General features: G+C 37.9%; 1 protein-coding gene across 1 annotated transcript in view; it reads left to right on the top strand.

Moving 5' to 3' along the window:
• Positions 1-19,738, top strand: part of SIM1 (SIM bHLH transcription factor 1) — a 51,960-nt gene extending 32,222 nt beyond the window's left edge. The window contains exons 9-11 of the mRNA XM_005510562.3: positions 3,495-3,660; positions 10,715-11,120; positions 12,781-19,738. Of these exons, the coding sequence (XP_005510619.1) occupies positions 3,495-3,660; positions 10,715-11,120; positions 12,781-13,511 (1,303 nt within the window). The 3' untranslated portion in view covers positions 13,512-19,738. The remainder of the gene's footprint in view (positions 1-3,494; positions 3,661-10,714; positions 11,121-12,780) is intronic.
• Positions 19,739-20,894: the final 1,156 nt, after the last annotated feature.

Below are 20,894 nucleotides of genomic sequence, written 5' to 3'. Positions count from 1 at the left end.
ATCCAACTGTGGAAAGAATGGCTGTTTCCCATCATGAAAAGGTGGAGGTCTTCAATGTGTTTCCCTTTGGAAAGAAGCATCACTTTGGTCTTGTCTGGATTCAGTTTGATCCATCTGTTCTTCATTTAAGAGCTAATTTCCTGTAGTTATTCTGATGTTTTATAGTGATGATAGTTGCATCAGAAAATGAGATAAATAGTAGATTGTCAGTAACATACTGTTAGCAATTGAAGACATGCCATATCACTCTCTCTCTCTCAGCAGTCTCATGTAGATGGATGTAGACTGCAGGGATCCCTGTGGGATCCTGAAGATGAGGACCTTAGAGGAAGAGGTTCATATCCACCACCTTTTTTTGAATTACATGTGGAACAAAAAATGAAGTACTACCATGTTGCTGGGACTGTGTAATAGAAGATTCAGTTGTCTGAGACAGGAATCTGGAGATTGCACTTCCATGGTTGATGGAAGTTTTATAAATTACTCCAAGAAGTTGTGAGAATTTCCATCTGTAGTTTGTGTACCACTAGGAGCCCTGCTTCCTTCTTTGCCTCACAGTGCGTATGGTTATACTCAAACATCTTCATTTCTTGGTGGAACATCTTCTGCATCTGACATTGAGACCACAAGACCCTTCCTCCATGTTTTCTTTGCCCCCACCCTCCTTCTCTCCTCCCCCCTTTTTTTTTTAACTTCTGGTATTTATTTTGGTCTGTTACTATTGGCTCTTCTGAAGTGTAGATGTGCTAGGGTAGGGTTGAGATGGTGTTGAATCATGCCTTAGTGATGCAGAAAAGTCCAGGTGTTTCATCTTCAAGGAGAGTGCAGATATGCTCTTTTTCTAAATGAGAACTTTGCATTCAGCAACAGGAACTTCAGATAATGTTTTTCTTACCCTTTCCTTAATGATGTTATTGTATAAGCAATTGGCTGCAAATACCAGCTTGTGGTATTTATTTTAATGTGTGGTGTCCTGGAAGGATGACTCCTCAGCAAGTACTCAGAAAAGTGGCACATAATGGCAGGTAAGCTTTTGGATAGCCTGGTTTGCCTGAGTTTTTCCAGATTCCCATGACCTACAGGCATTGTACAGTGTAGTCTGTAGGGTTTGAATGCCTGGCTTACACAGTTAAGTAGTGTTGGAGTGATGGTCTGAATACTGGGATGCTGTTTCATCCAATTTTTTAAAATGCTTCCAGTGCCATGAGAAAGCAGAAGAGTGTTATAGGGTGGCATACACCAGAGATGGTGAGGTAATGGCAGGAGCACTGAGCTTTGGGTTCTCTAGCAAACAGGGAGTCAAAATAATTGGGACATTCCAAACCAAAACAGAACCTCCTCATTTTTCTACGGCTGTGAACAACTTATCTACTTAGTTTTGATTAATTTTATTTTCTGGAGGCAACACTTTCTGCATCTGACACTGGAGCCAGAGGACCTTTCCTTTTCTTACAATCAAATGATAAGGAGAAATGTATATATCAGGATGAGACTGATAGTTTTTTTTCAGGACTATTGATAATATCTCATGCTACTGTAGTAATTAAATATGAAGATTTCTTGACATCCTTTGTTTCTGATGTTTTGCATAACATCAAGGTAATTTTGTAAGACTCAATTATGGAGACAGATACTTCACATGTCAAATCAAGGTGTCTGGATGGAAATTCTGAGGATAACCACAGGAAAGATTGATGTTTGCAAAATATGTGGATGGGCCTTACCTGTCAAATAGGTCAAAGCAAATCCCAATACTCAGATGCTTTCACTGCAGGCAGAATATTTGAAATGCAAATATTATAGCAGAGGCCTGTCTCTATTAAAGCCAAAATTTGAAGAAATGACTTCACTAAGAAGTAATTTTGTATTACAAAACATTGATGATACTTGGCCAATCTCTCTCTGCTATGGACTGGAAGCAGTGTAGTCAGCATTTGTGAAGTCAGTGATTTGTTTTCATGTGTTATGTATACATGGATACATACACATTGTCTGCATTGCAAAAAAATCTTCAGCCTCTTCAATCAACAACTTAATTGTTTGTCAGGTGAAAAAAAATGTGTAGAACTGGCATAAATTAATTTGTCTGTTCTGCAGGTTTGTCTGTGTCTGTTCAAAGATTAATCATATTTAATTTGTTTCAGTGATTTATCAAGTTTATCCTCTGCCTCTGACTTTTATCTGAAATTATTTCAGTGTACTAAGCTGTGATATGCTCAGGTTATGGTGCAGTCACATTCTAAAAAAATGTTAGACTGTCATGGCTTACATCAATATATGTGTGAATATACAGCAAGATATTGTTGCTAAAGTTGAGTGAACAATTTATTATTAATATAATTCATTAAGGATGAGTCTTTAGATTTTGAATGGAGTATGGGGTAATGTGTGAATGAATATGTTTGCCTCCTTGACTGCATAAGAGAAACATTCTTCCCATGCTTTCCTACTTTGGTGATTAACACAAAGGAAGAGAAAAGCCATGAATCCTTCCTCTTTTGCTCCAGGTAGGCAGGTCAGGAAGAAACTCTTGCTTCGCTCTCTTTCAATAAATCATTGTCAGAATAGGTTCCGTATGCCTACATGAAAGCTGGAGAGCTCATTCCTTACTCCCCTGAGTACCAGCAGACATGCAGATGTGTGCAGAGGGGTGCAGTCTCATGCACAGACTCTTGTTATGCTTAGCAAGGCTTTGTGAATGATGCCACTTTTCCTCACTTTTATGTATTTATTAGACAATTTGAAGAAACTAACACTCAACTTCACAAACTGCTGTTATATCTAGCTTCCCATAGAAAACCTCTAGTATTTTGCAAGTGGGGGACAGACCATTTAAATTGCAAGATTTGTATTTATTTGTTTTCTCTGACTGGAAAATTTTTTCCTTATAAGAAACTCCAAATAGAGGAATAAACACAAAATGCATAGAAGAAGAAAAATTCAAAAATTTGCACCTGAAAAATTTTGCCTCAAGCCTTGTAAATAAAGAAAAATACAACTTTAAATATGAAGTGTTTTCCATTAAAAAATTATTTGTTCAGTTTATTTAGTCATCTATGTAGCCTGTTATGTGCATGCCCATATATGCATGAACACACACACATACATATACACATGTGGTAAGCTTGTAGTTGTACAGTTAGAAGAGTTTTGAGGAAAATGTATCCTATATACTGCTTAGCTATGTGACCAAAGCAGAACTGTAATATAAATCTCAGAAATTTCCATCCCATTGTTTTTTATTACTGAAGAAAGTAGATCAGGATGATAACAGTTGGATGCAAAAAGCAATCATGTTTTCAGTATAAAAATAGTGCTATTCTTTAGTAAGCTATACTACTTAAAGGTAATAGGGGGATATTCTGGCTTGCCCTGGATGGTTTTATTATTTTTCCTTAAAAATATCTTTTGTTTCCACCCCCCACTAAGAAGGAAGGAATGTTTCCCATTAAGATACAAAGTGAGTTTGTTTTTCACTTTTGCCTTTTATATAGGGATACTGAATATAAAGGACTACAGCTCTCCCTGGATCAGGTCACTGCTACCAAGCCGGCATTCTCATACGCAAATTCAACTCCGACCATAACGGATAATAGAAAGGGAAGCAAATCTCGCCTCTCGAGCACAAAGTCAAAATCAAGGACATCACCATACCCACAGGTAGTTGTCTTTGAAAAACAAAATTAAATCTTTTTTAATATCTTGATTTTGACTGCTATTTTACCCAAATAATTAAAATGGGCTAAAGAACACGTTACTCAAATGGAATAAAGGATGAAAGGTTAAAGATCTTGAGAGAGGAATATGTTTCTTTAAACTGTTTCTAAAAAGCTAGAAACATTTATGTTTCAGCATGTATAATAAATACTTATCAACAACAGCACATGGCTCAGAGCTAATGAGGAGTGGACAAAAGGACAAGCAAAAATGTTGGTTTTGAAATACTTTGGTTTGAGAGGACTGTGAGTTTTGCCATTTGAGAAAGCTTGGTTTTTCTTACTTACTCCTTAATATTTCCAACATATCTAGAAAGCTGCCAGATGTTTGACAGCAGTTTAGTACTGAAATCTTAGTCAGGAAGAGTGAGTTTTGAGAAGGGAAAGCAATAAGCTAACTTGCTGGACTGGAACAAGAAAGCTTTTCTATGTACAAAGCTTTGAAAGGGAGAAAGCATTAAAAGGTGGCCATTGGCATCTGCAGACTTTAATTTCCCAGATTTCATTTTCAGGCCTAATGTGAAAGGAATATGTCCCTGCTTGGCAAATGGACCAGACTTGATTTGTTCTCTGAACTGGAGCTTACCTAATATGTTTATGCAACTGATTTCTGCAAACAATGTGCATGCTTACTTTGTCAGCCCTTTGGCTCAAATAAATTCTCTTTGTCAAAATAACCATTATGTTTAGTGAATAATGATGCAAGTCTTACTGACCTTATGCCACCACACAGTGGATATAAATGTGTGCATTCATGATGTAATATTGGAGAGCTATGTATTTTTAAAGAGTCCAGGTCAATATTTAACTAATAATGACCTTGATGACTACAGTTTCTCTGCAGGCACAATGTTTTCTAAAGTGACCACTAAGAGTGTATAATATGATCCCAACCGTCTACATCACTCCCTTGTTTTCTTTCTTTTTCCCCTCAAAAGTACCAAGGCTAAGACTTTCAGTTAAATGACATCTGCTATTGACACAGGGAATAATAACCAAGTGCATAGATATGAACTTGGATTCTTCATTTTAAGAATCTAACTTTGCCAGAGGTTGTTATGCCTCTTGCTGTTTAATAATTTGTTCACATACTTTTCTGTGGGTTGTTAAAGAAGAGTTTTTCTTTTGAACACAGTACACCAAGCAATTGTAATGAAACTGCTTCAAAGCATTGGGAAAGACATCTCTAATTAATTCTAAATCAGACTTTTGAGGTGGCCATCTTTGATTTACTGAAATTTCTCTTAATCTCACCTTATACAGTCCTTTCAGAAGTCCTCATTTGCTAGCAGGACAATCCCAAATGAAGACCTGTTATTCTCCCACATCAATTCACTTTCTGAAAGTATGACCTTCATCAGTACCTCCTTAATCTCTTCACAACCAGGAAAAAAACCTGACCTAGTGCAGTGTTGAGACTGTTGGTTTATCAGGGATTGTTGTCTGAAGGCTCGGGATGTTTAGTCTCCAGTTTCATTTTGCATCGTCATTACCAGCTGCCTGGTAGTAAAGTCAAAGATTTCATCATTCAAAAAGAAGCAGCCGTGCTAGTTGCCAGTATCTTGAAAAATGGTCATTCCATTCATTGTAGCACATCACCACAAGCAACGCTGGCAGCTTGGCTTTGCATCCCTCTCATCCTTCTCCACCACTGAATAAACTGTTGAAAGACTGAGAAAAGCTGTTTTGAAGAACATGCAGCAGGTGGTATGGCCTGTGTCCCTCAGTCTCCAGTCCATGTAATTTGCTAGTCAGTTCCTGAGAATTAGAGTGTGACTCAAAAGCCACAGTAGAAAAGTGGAGGCATGGATTTTGGCTTACAAGTGAGCCTGGGTTTTGGTGGAGGAAGGAAGCAGGAAGTTTGTCAGTAAAATAATGGCAGTGGGCAAAGTATTTCTTAAAGTTAAGGGCACGTAGGAGATTTAAAATATATCTACTTTCTTTTGAATTTCTTTCTCCTTAGTATTTACTTTGTTTCACTCTTGAAGAGAAAAGGGAATCATGTGCTTTATTGGGTGTTGACTGAGAACCCTCTCCCTTGCCAGCTCTGTGCCCCTAGGATAGATACATGAGATGTGAATTGTAAGAAAACCATGATAATAAGTTTCAGCTGTTTGTTTAATACTAGGGCAAAAAAAAATGGATGTTTTGGTCAAAGACAGTGTTAATGCTTTTTTTTTTTTTCTCAAATCTTATGAAAAAGCAGACATAATGTAGTACAGCACTTGTAGATTGTTCAAGGAAAAACTGAGTTTGTTAAATTGGCGGTGTTGGTCCACATCTGATTAACAGAATGACTTTAGTACAGTGGGCTGTACTAAAGTGCTGGTGAGTTTTGTGAAGCCAGTCCCAGGCCAAGGGAAGGTCAAACAGAGAGGAGGGCAACCCAAAATTCATGAGGAAGCTATAGGACCTGCCCAAACACATTGAACAGTGATCTTCTAGTTCTGAAGAGACACCAGAGAGGTGGAGAGCTGAAAGAGGAGGTGAAAAAATGAGAAAAATGAAGACTTAAGAGAGATTTGCATAAAACGAAAGTTCTGAGTTGGTTTAAAAGATGCCTGTAGTCTTCCTCCGTAATAATAATCACTGTGAGGGGCTCTCAGCATCTATCCCTGGACCTAATTTATTTTGTGTTCCCAAAAGCTAGCCCTGGACCTCATTTATTCTATACACAGGAAATAATAACAAGACTGGAAAAACGTTTTAATTGTGATCATCTGAACTACTTTGGAGTTTAATCTCTCATTAATTACAATTGTTTAAAAAAATATTTTAAATTGTCTATAGTCTGCCTCTAATGGAAACATTTTATGGTCAGATCTGGGTAAATGTTTATTGCTTCATATCTCACCTTGTTCTTGAATAAAGGTTATGTGTATATAAAATGAACACATGCATACAAGTAAGGATGTACACAAGAGCTTTGGTGTGTGTTACAGCATGCATGAATTTTTGGAATTAAGACCCTTCTCTAGTAGGTATATATTAATCCACCTGGTTTTGGAGGTAAATAGATTTTACAGCTCCTCTAAACAGATAATCTGGATTAATTCTGCAATATCACACAATGGGGTAAAGATCACAGAATCAGGCTGAATTCTAGTCAACTTTTTAGTATTATTATTATTACTGTTTTCATTTATTTCTTCCCGTAGGCTAAAGCTTTGGCAACTTCCAGTGTATTCAAAAGCAAAGCAAACCCCTCTTTTTATAGTAAACATAACTCCTGATCTAGTGAAGAGTCACCAGCAGTGGGGGTTATTTTAATGGACATGCTGTATTACTTTAATCTAAGCCTTTCACCATCTGTTCTGCCTATAACAGTGAATGCAAAAAGAACATATTTTACATTTCAGGATTACATTAGTAAAAAGTAAGATAAAAGTGATTTAAAAGCATGCATATGTTCTTAGTACAATGCAGCCTGCATCTGTGATGTTTTTTCTCATGGCTAAGACACAAATCAAGAGGAAAGCTGCTGATGCTGATGTAGTGAAAGTTTTTCATGGAAAAGAGGGCTCTGAGAGGGTTTCACCATATATTTAATGTTTATAATGATAAAAACCTGAGTAGGCTGCCAGAAAAATCAGATCTCTATAACATCTATTGTTTGAGCATCTGGCATGGTGTGTAGAGCAGACTGATGTTGCTGCATACGACAGGATGAGAGCTCAAGCCAGCGGGACACCTGCAGGAATGAAAGGTCAGGAAAAAGAAAATCACCCCCAAAATACTACCACTGTCAGCTGTCCATGGGCTTTCATAAAATAAGCTTTTCTTAGGTGTGGAATTGATATTTTCCTATTTCCCTGCCAATTCAGCTCTCCTGAAGTTTTTGTTTGTTTTGTGGATTTTGTTTTGTTTTGTTTTGTTTCGAGTGAAAAGAGCATCAATGATGGCCTATAACCCTTTTCTCTGTCAGTGCTAATCCTGCTCTTGTACTCTCACTGCGATGGTACACTGGATTAGCAGCCTGGAAGACATTTCTGCATCTGGAGGTGGCAATTCTGTTTCCATAAACCAGCTGGAGGACAATTTAACTCATTTATTGTTGTTGTTTATGCCAGAAGACAATTCAGAAATCACCTGAAGTGATTTCAGATGTTGCCTGTCTGAAGTTCTTTATCATGTTTAACTTCTGTCTGCTGGTTGAACTTTGTCAAAAAAATGCAAAAATAATAATTTCTGCCTGATAGGAGTCAGAAGGCAAAAATTAGCAGCAAGGAAAACACTTCTGGTGAGGAAGGATTTGGATTAAAAAGATGTATGTATTTTCATTAATTTTAATTGATCATAATTTTCATTAAATCTGATTCCATTTTCTATGGTCTTTCATCACTTGACATGTGGGAGCCTAATTCTGACTTGAGAGATAGTGTTTCCAACTCCTGTTTCAGCAAAGCAGTATCTTTGATCATCCTTTCATTTCTCCCCGTCAACATGTCACGCATGCCCGTATTTGGAGTCTCCACCTGTCAACATCAGACTCCCAGAAGAGGCAGCGGTAGGACTGCAGTGGTAGAGGCGGCCTGGTGATGCCAAATAGAGATGTGATTAGCTTTAAAGGGAATTAGACATATTCTTGGCCTATGTTTGCTTATGTTGTACCTTAAGAATAAGCAGCCATATCAAACCACAGTAGACAAAGTGGTCCACAAGCAATTCACTGTGTTAATTTAGTTCTGTCTATAGCCTCGTAGCTGCTACGGGTCAAATCTCAAATAATCATCATTTACATCAAGTACAAATATGCATGAAGTATTGTTGGTCTTAGCTAAACGGTTATATGACATTACATGGTGCATTTCTGATATACTGAACGTGTATCCTTTGAAATGTTTTCCCTTTCTTTAAGAAAAGTGCATGAAGGCCTGTGCAATTGAATCCTTGTGGTCAGGTTCAAGATTGAAAAAAAAAAGAGGAAATCTAGTTTATAAAAATCAAACTCAAAAAGAGCACTTAAAATAATTCTGAAATTAAGAATAGGTACAGAAGTAGTTTTCTTTTTGTGAATTTCCTTTTTAACTAAAATTTAAGAGTCAGAATTTTATTAATAATTTTAAAGTTTTAATTGAAATCTTAATTTCATCTAAATATATTTGTCAAAAGTTTACAATAATTCACTTTATACTTACGAAGATATCTTCGTGATTAAGCAGATCTAAGCATTAGATTTGAAATTATAATAGAAGAATCAGACTTTACAGTTGGTCACATAACACTATGATGGCTGAACAAAGTTCCTAGTTAACTTACAGTGGGTTACTGACATTTAATATAATTCTTTTGTTGCTCTGTAGCTATCTTACCTCCAAGCAAAATCATATTTATCCTTTCATCTCTGAGACTTTGTGCTGAATATGGTGGTACTAACTTTCTGGCCTCCTCCATATCTACTTGGTAGGCTTTTTGCCTGTGGGTATTCTTCTGACAACTATATAACAAAATATAATCGAGCTCCTCAAAGCCATGACCCTTTCTTTTTACCTTTAAATAACCCCTTGCGTTAACAAACAGTGTTCATAAATATGAACTGGGATACTGAAAAAATACCCAATTAAATGCCAAAACTGAAGTAGTTCCACTACTGATGTTGCACAGATGGTTTAAGTTTCTGTAAGTCAAACATCTGGTCAGTACTTTCAATTGGTAAGTGCACAAAACCTTGATCTAGGCTGATAATGAGGAGTTTCATAGCAACTCAATCTAATGAAAAGGAAGGTAAACTTATGTTTTCAGGAGACAGAGGCCTAATGCCTATTAAAAGAAAAGACAGAGTGGGCATCTGGAAGGTGAGTGATGGAAGGGGAGAATTCCAGGGTTTCATATTGTAATACATTGATTTGTGACACAAGTGTTCAGTACTGAAGAGGTGAGCATGTACAGCTTTGGTCTCATCCCAATCTATAATCGTGGGTGAAATTGATTTAAAGATATTCCATGGAGTTGGACAGTTCCAATAAATAAAAAGATTTTAAAATGAGATAGCTAAATCCTAGGAGGTTTAATAACCTTCTTTCTTTCTTTCTTTCTTTCTTTCTTTCCTTTTTTTTTTTTTTCATTTTTTTCTTTTTCCCCAGAAAGTATCTGCAAGTTTGAAACATTCGTTATGAATATCTAGCAATTTGTGACATTTAACTTAACCCTTACTTCTCTCTAACCAAACGCTCATGCTCCTACTCTGTCTGCTTTTCCAACCACCTGCTGACTTCATCTTCTGTGTAGGGAAGGCCCTGCTTAAACAGGGCTGCCAAAATGCCCACTCTGCCTGCTTTGGCTAGAGATTGCCTTTTCTGGCAAACAGTTTCTGGATTTTCCTTGTTCCCACATTGTAACAGAGCTGTCATTTTTGGCTTCTTACTCATCTACCATCACTTTGGAGCTTTACTCTGTGGTAGTGTTGGTAGTCCTAGAATCTACAGGAAGCTTTCTTTTCCCTAATATTAGGAGGGTAGAGTTCCAAGATACAACTCTTTGTAAGAAAAAAAAAACACATCAGCAACAAAATATGAGGAAAAGAGAGGGAACCCTTAGAAAAAGAACTTTGAATACCTTCAGTTTCAGTTTAATATGTTAAGGTGCTCCAGGAGTGGTGTTATTTCAGTCCCTTTTGGAAGCGTTTTGCCAGGGAGCACTGGAGCACTATTGCTGAGCAAAAGCACCGGCTTTCAAAGCAATAAGAAAAACCTGGACATATTAAAAAAATATTGAATCGCAACATTGATGTTGCAGAGCCTAATATTACACATCATAAAGGAGATGGTTATTAAGGGTTGACATGGGATGTTTTAGACTTTCATGAGGTCTGTCCTGTCATCTGCGGGCTCATTACAGTGTTGTACAGGAAAGGACTAGAAGTCCAATCAGAAGGTGCAGATGTGTGAGCTTGCTCACAGAAAACACCCCATAACACACATACTCTGCCTTTTCAGTGCAGTTACTCACAGATTTCACTCAGGCGCAGTAATTTCCATGCTGCTTCTCCTGTTTTGCAGTATTCTGGATTTCACACTGAGAGATCTGAGTCTGACCACGAGAGCCAGTGGGGCGGGAGCCCCCTGACAGACACAGCTTCTCCTCAGCTACTGGAGCCTGCGGACAGACCGAGCTCCCAGCACCACGATGTTTCCTGCGCCTACAGACAGTACTCAGACCGCAGTGCTCTCTGCTATGGTTTTGCACTTGATCACTCCAGGCTGGCTGATGACAGACACTTCCATACTCAGGCCTGTGAAGGAGGCAGATGTGAAGCTGGTCGGTATTTCCTTGGCACCCCACAGCCGGGAAGGGAGAGCTGGTGGGGTTCTCGTTCAGCATTGCCCCTGACTAAGTCGTCCCCTGAGAGCAGAGAAGCATATGAAAACAGCATGCCCCACATAACGTCAGTGCACAGGATTCATGGTAAGAGACAAGGTTTTTCAGAAGTGGCACCATGTCAGATAAAGCAACATGACATAAGCATGCAGCTGTTTATGTGAGAGGCAGCAAATGAGACTCTCGATGCATGTCCTTGTCTCAGACATTGCACCTATGGAGATGAGAAATACTTGCAGTTCAATTTGAGTTTGACAGTCTGGCTTATATGCAGCAAAATATAATTTTGTTGTATATTTTTTAGCCTGTAAAATTAAGGTGGGAACATCTGATTGGTGGATCTTAAGGATAATCTTAAAAATAGGAACAATTTTATACACTCGATAGAAATCTGTTATTTATTTGACTTAATATCAAAGTACTTTGGATAGAATATATCTAGCACAAAATTAGTTAGAACTAAACCCAAGCTAGATATTAAAAAAACCTTTAAAGTATTTGGAGAAATTTTTCTCCAAATGACTTCTTTGCTCTGTCCTGGTTATCATCAGATTCTGTAAGTTTTGCTGTTTACTTTTATTTAAAATTGGTAATTCAAATAAACATTACTTTTGGTTTCAGACATTTCTCCCCAGCTATAACTTTTAGTCAATTTGAGTCTCTCCATCCTTTCAGCACAAAACCTGAAGCCTTGCTTGGTGTCTGGCAGGTTGCAACCTCAGTGCATTAGCATGTCTTCAGAGGCTGAAGCTGAGCAAAAATTCACAGAAAAAGGCTGATCTTGGATTTGGATAGATTCAAAGGTCCTTGAGTCTAAAGGGTAGGCTGAGAGTTGAAAGATTGCAACTGACCCAAAAATCAGAGTATAAGGTTTTAAGGATAGATTCCAGCATTAAAAAAAAAAACAAAACCAAAAACCAAAAACCAAAAAACAAACAAAACAAAACAAAACACAAAAAAACCTCACAAAATATTTTCTACTAAAATAATCCATCAAAATATAGGTTTCCCATTCTTAAAATTTTTACAGTAAATATTTGTGTGTGATATAATGTTTTCCCAGTAATCCTGTCTACCAGCTATGGGTTCTTACGCTTCTAAAGAAGAATAACTGCATCATTACTTCTATTTATTGTGGTATAACCTGCATCAAGTCACAATGGGGCCACAAACTATTCCACAATACTGTATTTGTCTGTGTTTTAGCTCTTGAAAAGGGCTAAGAAGACACAGCAGAGTCACGTACACTTTTAATTTCTTGAGATTTTTGTTTTCACCACAGTCCAAATTCACTCAAACTTTGCTGGTGCAAAGAGATAGTGCGGGATCAGGGGCCTGAGCATCTGTATTAAGGGCACTTTGATGTGTCCTAGGGTACCCTGCCTTGGCCTCTAGCTGCTCCATGAGACACAGAATTCCTGTAGAGTTGGTGCTGTATCTGCTGGGCTCATGCATATGCTTGGTTAGCCTAGACCATCTTAGATGGCACTGAATGTCTGCGTTGAGGTGCTTAGATCTCTTCTTTGTATATTTTCAGCTGCATTATTTCTTCCACACGTAGACACTGGAAACTCGACTTTGTCACTGAAAAACAAGGGGTCTACCATGGTCATTTTTCATTACTTTGTTAAGAGTCACTTGCCTCTGTCTTTGTTTTCTGTTTGTAAAATAACATTTGGAGTACTTGTTCTTCAAGATTGCTTGCCTCCTTCAACCTCAATGCTTCTCCCCTTTCTCTCTTTCCTAGGGAGAGGACACTGGGATGAGGACAGTGTTGTTAGCTCTCCTGATCCTGGCTCTGCCAGTGAATCAGGTGACCGATACCGTGCTGAGCAATATCAGAGCAGCCCACATGAGCCCAGTAAAATTGAAACTCTAATAAGAGCCACCCAGCAAATGATTAAAGAGGAAGAAAACAGACTACAGCTGCGGAAAACAACCCCTGATCCACTGGTGTCCATTAATGGCACGGGGAAGAAGCATGCTATCTGTTTTGCCAACTACCCTCAGCAGCAGTTGGCAGGGGATGTCTGCCGTGTCCCAATGGTTGCCAACACTCCTCCCTGTGAACACATCCAGCAACGGGACGGAAAGATTATGAGCCCACATGAAAATGACTATGACAACAGCCCCACAGCACTGTCTAGGATAAGCAGCCCCAATTCTGACAGGATATCAAAATCTAGCTTGGTGCTAGCTAAAGACTACCTGCATTCAGACATGTCCCCTCATCAAACCCCAGGGGACCACCCAGCAGCCTCTCCAAGTTATTACAGCTCCCACAGGCAGTACTTTGATAAACACGCTTACACATTAACTGGGTATGCCCTGGAGCATTTATATGACACTGAAACCATTAGAAACTATTCACTAGGCTGTAATGGATCACACTTTGATGTGACTTCTCACTTAAGGATGCAGCAAGATCCAGCACAAGGACACAAGGGGACATCTGTTATAATAACCAATGGAAGCTGACATTTTTTTTCTAAAAACTTTTGTGCTTTAAAAAATAACCTTTGAGATCGAATTGGAAGATATTATATGTTTTCATGCCCTTGTCGTTACCAGCATTTGATATACCACAGTGCACTAGAAAGAATAATCTAAGGTTTGGGGGGAAGAGTTAGTTGACACACATTACTTTTGAAAAATAAAAATGCACTGGCATGCAGGGTTAGAGTGAATGGAACTAAACTCAAAGCTAGTGCCATGCAAGGTCAGAAGAATGGAAGAGGTCTAGGCAGGGAGTGCTTGGGGCAGGCCAGCAGAGCAATTTATGCTCATTGTGTAAGAGGTGGTTTTTGGAAATGCTGCCAAGGGCAGGTCTTCTGAACTCTGTGTGCCCCACATGTTCCAGCCAACAAAACTGCTATGCACTCTTTTTATGCAGAAAGTTGGAATGTGTTCCTTCAAAATACACATCAAAATGTGTGCTTCTGGTGATCTGTTTATTCCCTAATGGCCACGTGTGTTACTCTGCTTCATGGAATAAGGCATCCATGGCTAACAAATACAAAATCAAAAAGGGGAGAAAGAAAAAAGAACACCTCAGAATTGTAATTTCCTTGTGTACTCACATGCATAGCTATTTACATACGCTTGATCTGAAAGGAGTCAAATTAGCAGTATCCTTATGATTAGTACAATCAATATTTACTTCTACTGTATTTAAAAGAAAAAGGGCCTTTCTCAGTGTAGTTTTGAGAAATACATAGGGTTTGGTTGTCTTGATGTAGAGATGAGAGACTGTGCTCACATTTTGGAAAGGTCACACAAGGTGGGTAGTGGAGCGAAATGGAAGAAAATTGTCAGCAGAAACAGGGAGAACGGGCTGGAATGAAGAGTGGTGCAAGATAAATGCATTTAGCCCTATGGCTATGTATGCCATTTATTAATAATTATAAAATAAGGAAAAGTGGTTCTACGTGGCTGAATAATTAAGAATTAATTTGAAACACAAAAGGAACTCAATAGATTCATAGAAATTTTGCGGTTAAAAAAAAAGGCAATTATGTAAGTGTAAAAACATGAGAGGTGAGAATATACAAAAAAATGTATGGTGATTTGTGCTACTTCTGCATGCAGTTTTGGAGTAAATTAAGAAAGTATAGAAAATTGTAACTGCCCTCTCTGAGATATAGTAAAATAATAGGTATGACTTTGAAAAAGGGATATGCATTCTTTTCTAGCTTGCAGCAGAAAATTTAATGAATGCCAGAACATATTAGGGATATCAAAATCAGTCATGTACATAAAAAATATAGAGGGAAATCAGGATTCCAAGAACTTCAATTGTATTAAGAATGTTGATATTATCAAGGCCTGTCCTAGAGTTATAGAAGACATCAAAAGAGACAGGGAAACTTTTTGCAATTTTTAATAATCTCATGAACAAAGAGATACTAATTGACTGGAAAACAGTAAATAAAAAGCATATGCTAAAAAAAAAAAGGTAAAATAGGGCATTTGTAGGCACAATTACTAAGCCTGTCCTTCTTTGTATGGCATTTATACAAAGTCTCAAAGTTGACTGAAATGGGAGCAGGACTGCCCCTCCCTATTATACCAATGTGAAGGTGAGAGAACTTGAGGTGGTTACTAAAATGAGATTAGCACTAAGCCTTGCTTCATTTGTAACATTAAGAAGTTTGACATATGGGACTGAGTCATCAATGGAAATAAATATAAACCAGCATGCTATGGGTGGGTTAAAAATATCTATTTTCAAATAAAACTAATCAGAAGCAAAAGCTAAATAATAACATTATAAGCCACGTACGTAGGTAGAGATCTACTTGAAAGCAGAGGAAATTACCTCTCTGAACTTGGAATATTGTGTATAGTCCTGATCACTCCAAGGCAGATTGTGAATCTTGAATTGAGTAGTACCTTACTCCATAAGCAATCTCTGTTGACTGCAGTGCGATCACTCCTGCTGAAATGTACGTTGAACAAAAGGAAGAGCAACACAGTCTGGTCTTTATTATCTAAAGCTCATAATAGAAAAGGTGGAGCAGAGCTCAGCAAAAGATAAAGAGACTGAAAGATCTAATAAAAACTTTAAATAAACTGGGTCCGTCATCTTTGTAAAGGAAAAGACTAAGGGGGAATGCCACTGGTGTATGCACCAAGCTCTTCAGAGACGAGAGATAAATAATGGTCTAAAACTATTTGAACTAGCGGCAGAAATGAGAGACAGGGCATTGAATGTTAGCCAAGGCAAAATGAGAACAAAATGATTTGGCTAGAAGATTATTTGACTAACTGCCAAATAAATAACAAAGGTCATAAAGAGAAGCAGTTAGAGATTTTTGTTTGTTTGTTTCTTTTGAGATAAAAACAAGGCAAATAATTGATGGAAAGAAAACCTTCAATAACTGTTAACTCAGAGGACGGAATGGACCAAAATGGACTTATTTCAGCCCAACAATTGTATATATTCCTAAAGCATAGGGATAAAAAAGTATTTTTGATAAATCTAGTTCTGGACACATATTTATTTCACTTATTCCTATGAATAATATGAATAAACTTGTATTTGGAGTCTCATTGTACAGTATTAAAATACAATTTGCCAAGCGAATTAGAGTAGAGGCACCTGGTATCATACTATCCCTACTAGTACATATAAAAATAAGTCTAAGTGTCAATATTATTTTGTACTACAGAAGAGTTTCCTAAACCGTTTGGATGAATGGGATTTTTTTAGCATCCAAGTTTCTTGGGGTCACCAAGCACTCTTGTTATCAAGCTTTTAATTGGAAGGCAATAGAGTGCTATAGACCAGCTGCAGTTCACTGTCTATGGTGTAATGGCCACAAGCAGTCAGAAAACCACAGTTTGGGCACTGTTGTATTTGCATTCTGACAGGCACTTTTGAAAAATAGAAGACCTATAAAACAAACAGGTACAATATAAGGTGCTTGTACTCTATATGGTTTCACCTAGGAAAAAAGCCGGTGTGCTAGACAATAAAAATTCCTCATTCTTATTTACTGTGATCCCAAAATAAAACTTCCCAAACTGTAGTTATTTATCCTCTTTTCAATAGTCCTAGTCACAATGACAAATGCAGCAAAATGCACTGTAATTAATGGAATAACTAATATCTTAGTAGAGAGGTCTGCACGTGTAGCCATCTTCTGCTACAAGCAAAGGCTGATGCTCACTCCACTCGTGGGATTCCAGCAACCTGCACTCCTTAGCACTTCAGCACAGTCTGCTAGAGACAGATGCCTTTTGTCAGCTAATTCGCCATCCTGCTTCTTTAGACAGCCAGGAATTTCTTCTTAATTGACAGAAAGCATTGAAAGTTGTAAACATACTTCTCTGCATGCTACATGCTACATGCAAGCAAGTTTTCAACCTTAATTATAGCATATAATATCACTGCAGCTCATATAACGTACTTTTCAATATGGTATAAAGCTTATTCTTTCAATTACATATTTATTTAATTAAATTTTTCATTTAATATCCTTCAAGGATATATTCTTTTTTTTTGTTTCTTCTTTTTCTAAATCAGATGAGATGAGATATTTTGCAAAATTGAAAAATGCAAGGCATTTGTACCAAATACATTTCAAATGTACCACATTAGCTAAAGGTTATAACTTTAAAGAAGATATGTAGTTTGTGTTTTGGAACAGAAACAATATAAATTGTTGTGTTGCATTATTTCTCTAACAAAATAGTGTTTTGCTATTGATACCAAATCAGTATTTTGTAGCTACTCCAAATACAGAGAGTGGCCACAGCTCTTTCAAAGCATTTCTTACTGATATTAGTGAACGCTGCATTACGATTTTGGTGCATAATGATTTTTATATATCTCTTTTGTCTAAAGAAGCAAAAGAGAACCCTCTTCTTTAGACAAAATTACATCCCAGGGGCATGGAGTTTATAATTTTGAACAAATTTGAAAAGCAATTTTTAAATTAGAAGAACCTTACTCAGCAATTTGTCCCATTGACTCAAATGGGAATAGTTGTGGAGTAAGGTACTACTTAATAAATGTAAGGGGAAAGAAAGATGATTTGTTGTGAAATGGCAATAAGTTTGGGGTTTGTTTGCAATTTTTTTTTTTTTTTTAATCTCAGGATGTGAGTATGGAAACTATGGAAGGTAATAGCTCTAACGGCCGTGTCTCTATAATGGAGATTATTTATATACACTTTGCTAAAATGAGTGCATCTCTCTGCACTAAAGAGCCCCAGAAGTATTTGTTAAGATTTAAACGGCTTTTGTTGATGTGTCTGCAACACTGACACAGGTTATACAGTGAAATTCTGCTATTTTAAACGCTTTTTAATCATTCTTATCTGGATCTTATTTATATCTCTGGACATGCAGCATTTATTCATTAATGTCCCTAAGTATGTTAACCACCATATGTTCATTTATGTGAACATCCTGAGTGAGCTGGAAAAAAATAAAAGGTTGCATATTATTTCTGGAAAAGGCGCAGCCACCCCAGCAGATCAGACTGGCTGTCGCAAAGGTCAGTTAACCTTTCAGTCAAGGAACAAAGCTGAGGCATACGCATTGGTTTCAGACCTTCTGCATACAAAGCTGTATATAATGGGGATTATAGCACACAGTTCCAGGATTAGACCTAGCTATGTCTATTTTAAGGTGGCTGTAGTTAATGTCTGGCAGCAAATGGATTCAGGCTCTGCATGAGTTGCAAGTTTACTTAAAACACCTAAGGGTCTAAAGGCAATACAGGCTTTGTTATCAGGAACAATGGTGGATGAACATGCTTTCCTGTAGGTATACTGGATTAGCTCCAGATACCTCCACAGTGTGGAGGAGAGCCTATTTTATTTGCAATTTGTATTGATGGTTAAATATTCCAGCTGTATTCACTGAGAAGAAAAAAAACACCCTAAAAGCCAACAACAGAATAAACAAAACAAAACCCACAGGTTTTTTGTTGTTGTTGTTGCTGTTTTGTTTTGTTTTCTCTAAACCTTCGGTTTCATATTAGTAAAGCCTGCTAGAGGTGTAGCTGAGGGTTTAGCTGTTATTGTGAAGGCAAAAAAAAAAAAGTCTTCTGTTCAGAACAGTGACTCCATTTCACATTTCCTTAAAATGTTTATTAATTGAAAAGAAATTATGGGAGGTTAAACCTCACTGTGGCATTCAGCTTATGTATATGAGAATTCTGTGGATAAATCTGGCTCTAAGTTGCTAGGAATACATCCCTTTTTGAAAAGAGGTAATTTATGACTATCTATGAAGCTGTATTTGAAAGGAAAGATCAAATACAGGAAGAAACAAAGCTTTTTGTTTGGTTGTATTCACAACTGAATTCCTCTCTCACCCAGAATTCTCAAGATTTGCTGTTGTTCTAGGATTTAAAATGCAGTTTTTGAACATTTTTATTTATTGCAATTTGGACTGCGTCTATTTTTTTTTCTTTTCAGCTACCAATACAGGGGGAAGTTTAGAAATGCAAGAGATAATCTTGCTCACACATTATAAGACATTGGCACCTTTACATTTCTAAGGAAATAACATCTATTAGGAAAAGTACTTTTAAGGCACTGCAACTTTTTCTCAAGGTAAATATTTCAATGCATTAAAAACATACTAATCTAGGAAAAAAAAAAAAAAAGCACTTGAGACATAATGAAGCATTTTGTGTTTGCTTTAAACCAATGGGTTATATTTATGGAAAAAAAAGGCACAAATTGCCAGCATCTCAAATACCATGCCTTGCAATGTATAGGGTCTAGTGACATTGTAGCATAACATCTGTAATTAAAAGTTTTCCTTTGGAATGTAATGTAGGAAACACAATTTAGCTATGTCAACAATATCTTGCAGAGTGTTCCCATTTATAATTATTTATATTGTAAATAGCTTTCTGAAATAATTTGAAGTTAATGTGCATAAGATGTATTTATTATGTGAAGATTTTTTGTTTAAAATATAGCTACCAATATGCAATTTTTGTCTGGCTTTCTGCATTTTAAAAACAAAGGATTGTTTTCTACAGCATACATTTTCAGGAATTCACTAATGAGCGTATTTCTCAGAACTGAGAGGAAACATGGTAAAATTCATTTATTTTGATTCCTGTGAATCCTAAGTTCTCTCTGAATCCTGAGTCAAGTTTATGAAATGCCAGCAAAATGCCAGCAAATGCCAGCAAAAAGAACTTTTTCAAATACATAGCAGATAAAACTAATACCAGAGGCAATGTAGGCCCACTGATGAACGGGGTGGGTGCCCTGGTGGCAGAAGATACAGAGAAGGCAGAATTACTGAATGCCTTCTTTGTCTCTGTCTACTCTGTCAGAGGCTGTCCTGGGGAGCCCTGTACCCCTGAGACCCCGGATGAAGCCAGGTCAATGGAAGAGTTTGCTTTAGTCGATGAGGACTGGGTTAGGGAGCAATTAAATAGTCTGGACATCCATAAATCCAAGGGTTCAGATGGGATGCATCCGCGGGTGCTGAGGGAGCTGGCTGAAGTCATTGCTGGACCGCTCTCCATCATCTTTGCCAAGTCTTGGGAAACGGGGGAGGTCCCCGAGGATTGGAGGAAAGCAAATGTCACTCCAGTCTTCAAAAAGGGCAAGAAGGAGGACCCGGGTAATTATAGACCGGTCAGCCTCACCTCTGTCCCTGGGAAAGTAATGGAACAGCTTATCCTTGGTGCCATCTCAAGGCATATCAAGGATAAGAGGGTTATTAGGGGCAGTCAGCATGGCTTTACCAAGGGTAAGTCATGCTTGACCAACCTCATAGCCTTTTATGAGAATGTAACAAGGTGGATGGATGATGGCAGAGCGGTGGATGTGGTCTACCTTGACTTCAGTAAAGCCTTTGACACAGTCTCCCACAGCATCCTCACAGCTAAGTTGAGGAGGTGTGGTCTAGACAATAGACTAGTGTGGTGGGTTGCAAACTGGCTTAAGGAGAGAAGCCAGAGAGTGGTAGTCAATGGTGCAGAGTCTAGTTGAAGGCCAGTATCTAGTGGAGTGCCTCAGGGGTCAGTACTGGGGCCAATATTATTAAATATATTCATTAACGATTTAGATGAGGGAATAGAGTGTACTATCAGCAAGTTTGCTGATGACACTAAGCTGGGAGGTGTGGCTGACACACCAGAAGGCTGTGCTGCCATCCAGCGGGACCTGGACAGGCTGGAGAGTTGGGCAGGGAATAACCTGATGAAATTTAACAAGGGAAAGTGTAGAGTCCTGCATCTGGGCAGGAACAACCCCGGGTTCCAGTATAGGTTGGGAAATTACATATTAGAGAGCAGTGTAGAGGAAAGGGACCTGGGGGTCCTGGTGGACAACAGGATGACCATGAGCCAGCACCGTGCCCTTGTGGCCAGGAAGGCCA

Source organism: Columba livia, chromosome 3 (genome assembly GCF_036013475.1).
Source record: "Columba livia isolate bColLiv1 breed racing homer chromosome 3, bColLiv1.pat.W.v2, whole genome shotgun sequence".
Classification (NCBI taxonomy): Eukaryota; Metazoa; Chordata; class Aves; order Columbiformes; family Columbidae; genus Columba; species Columba livia.
The sequence above is the reverse complement of the archived record's forward strand: the minus strand, read 5'-3'. Positions and strand labels throughout refer to the sequence as shown.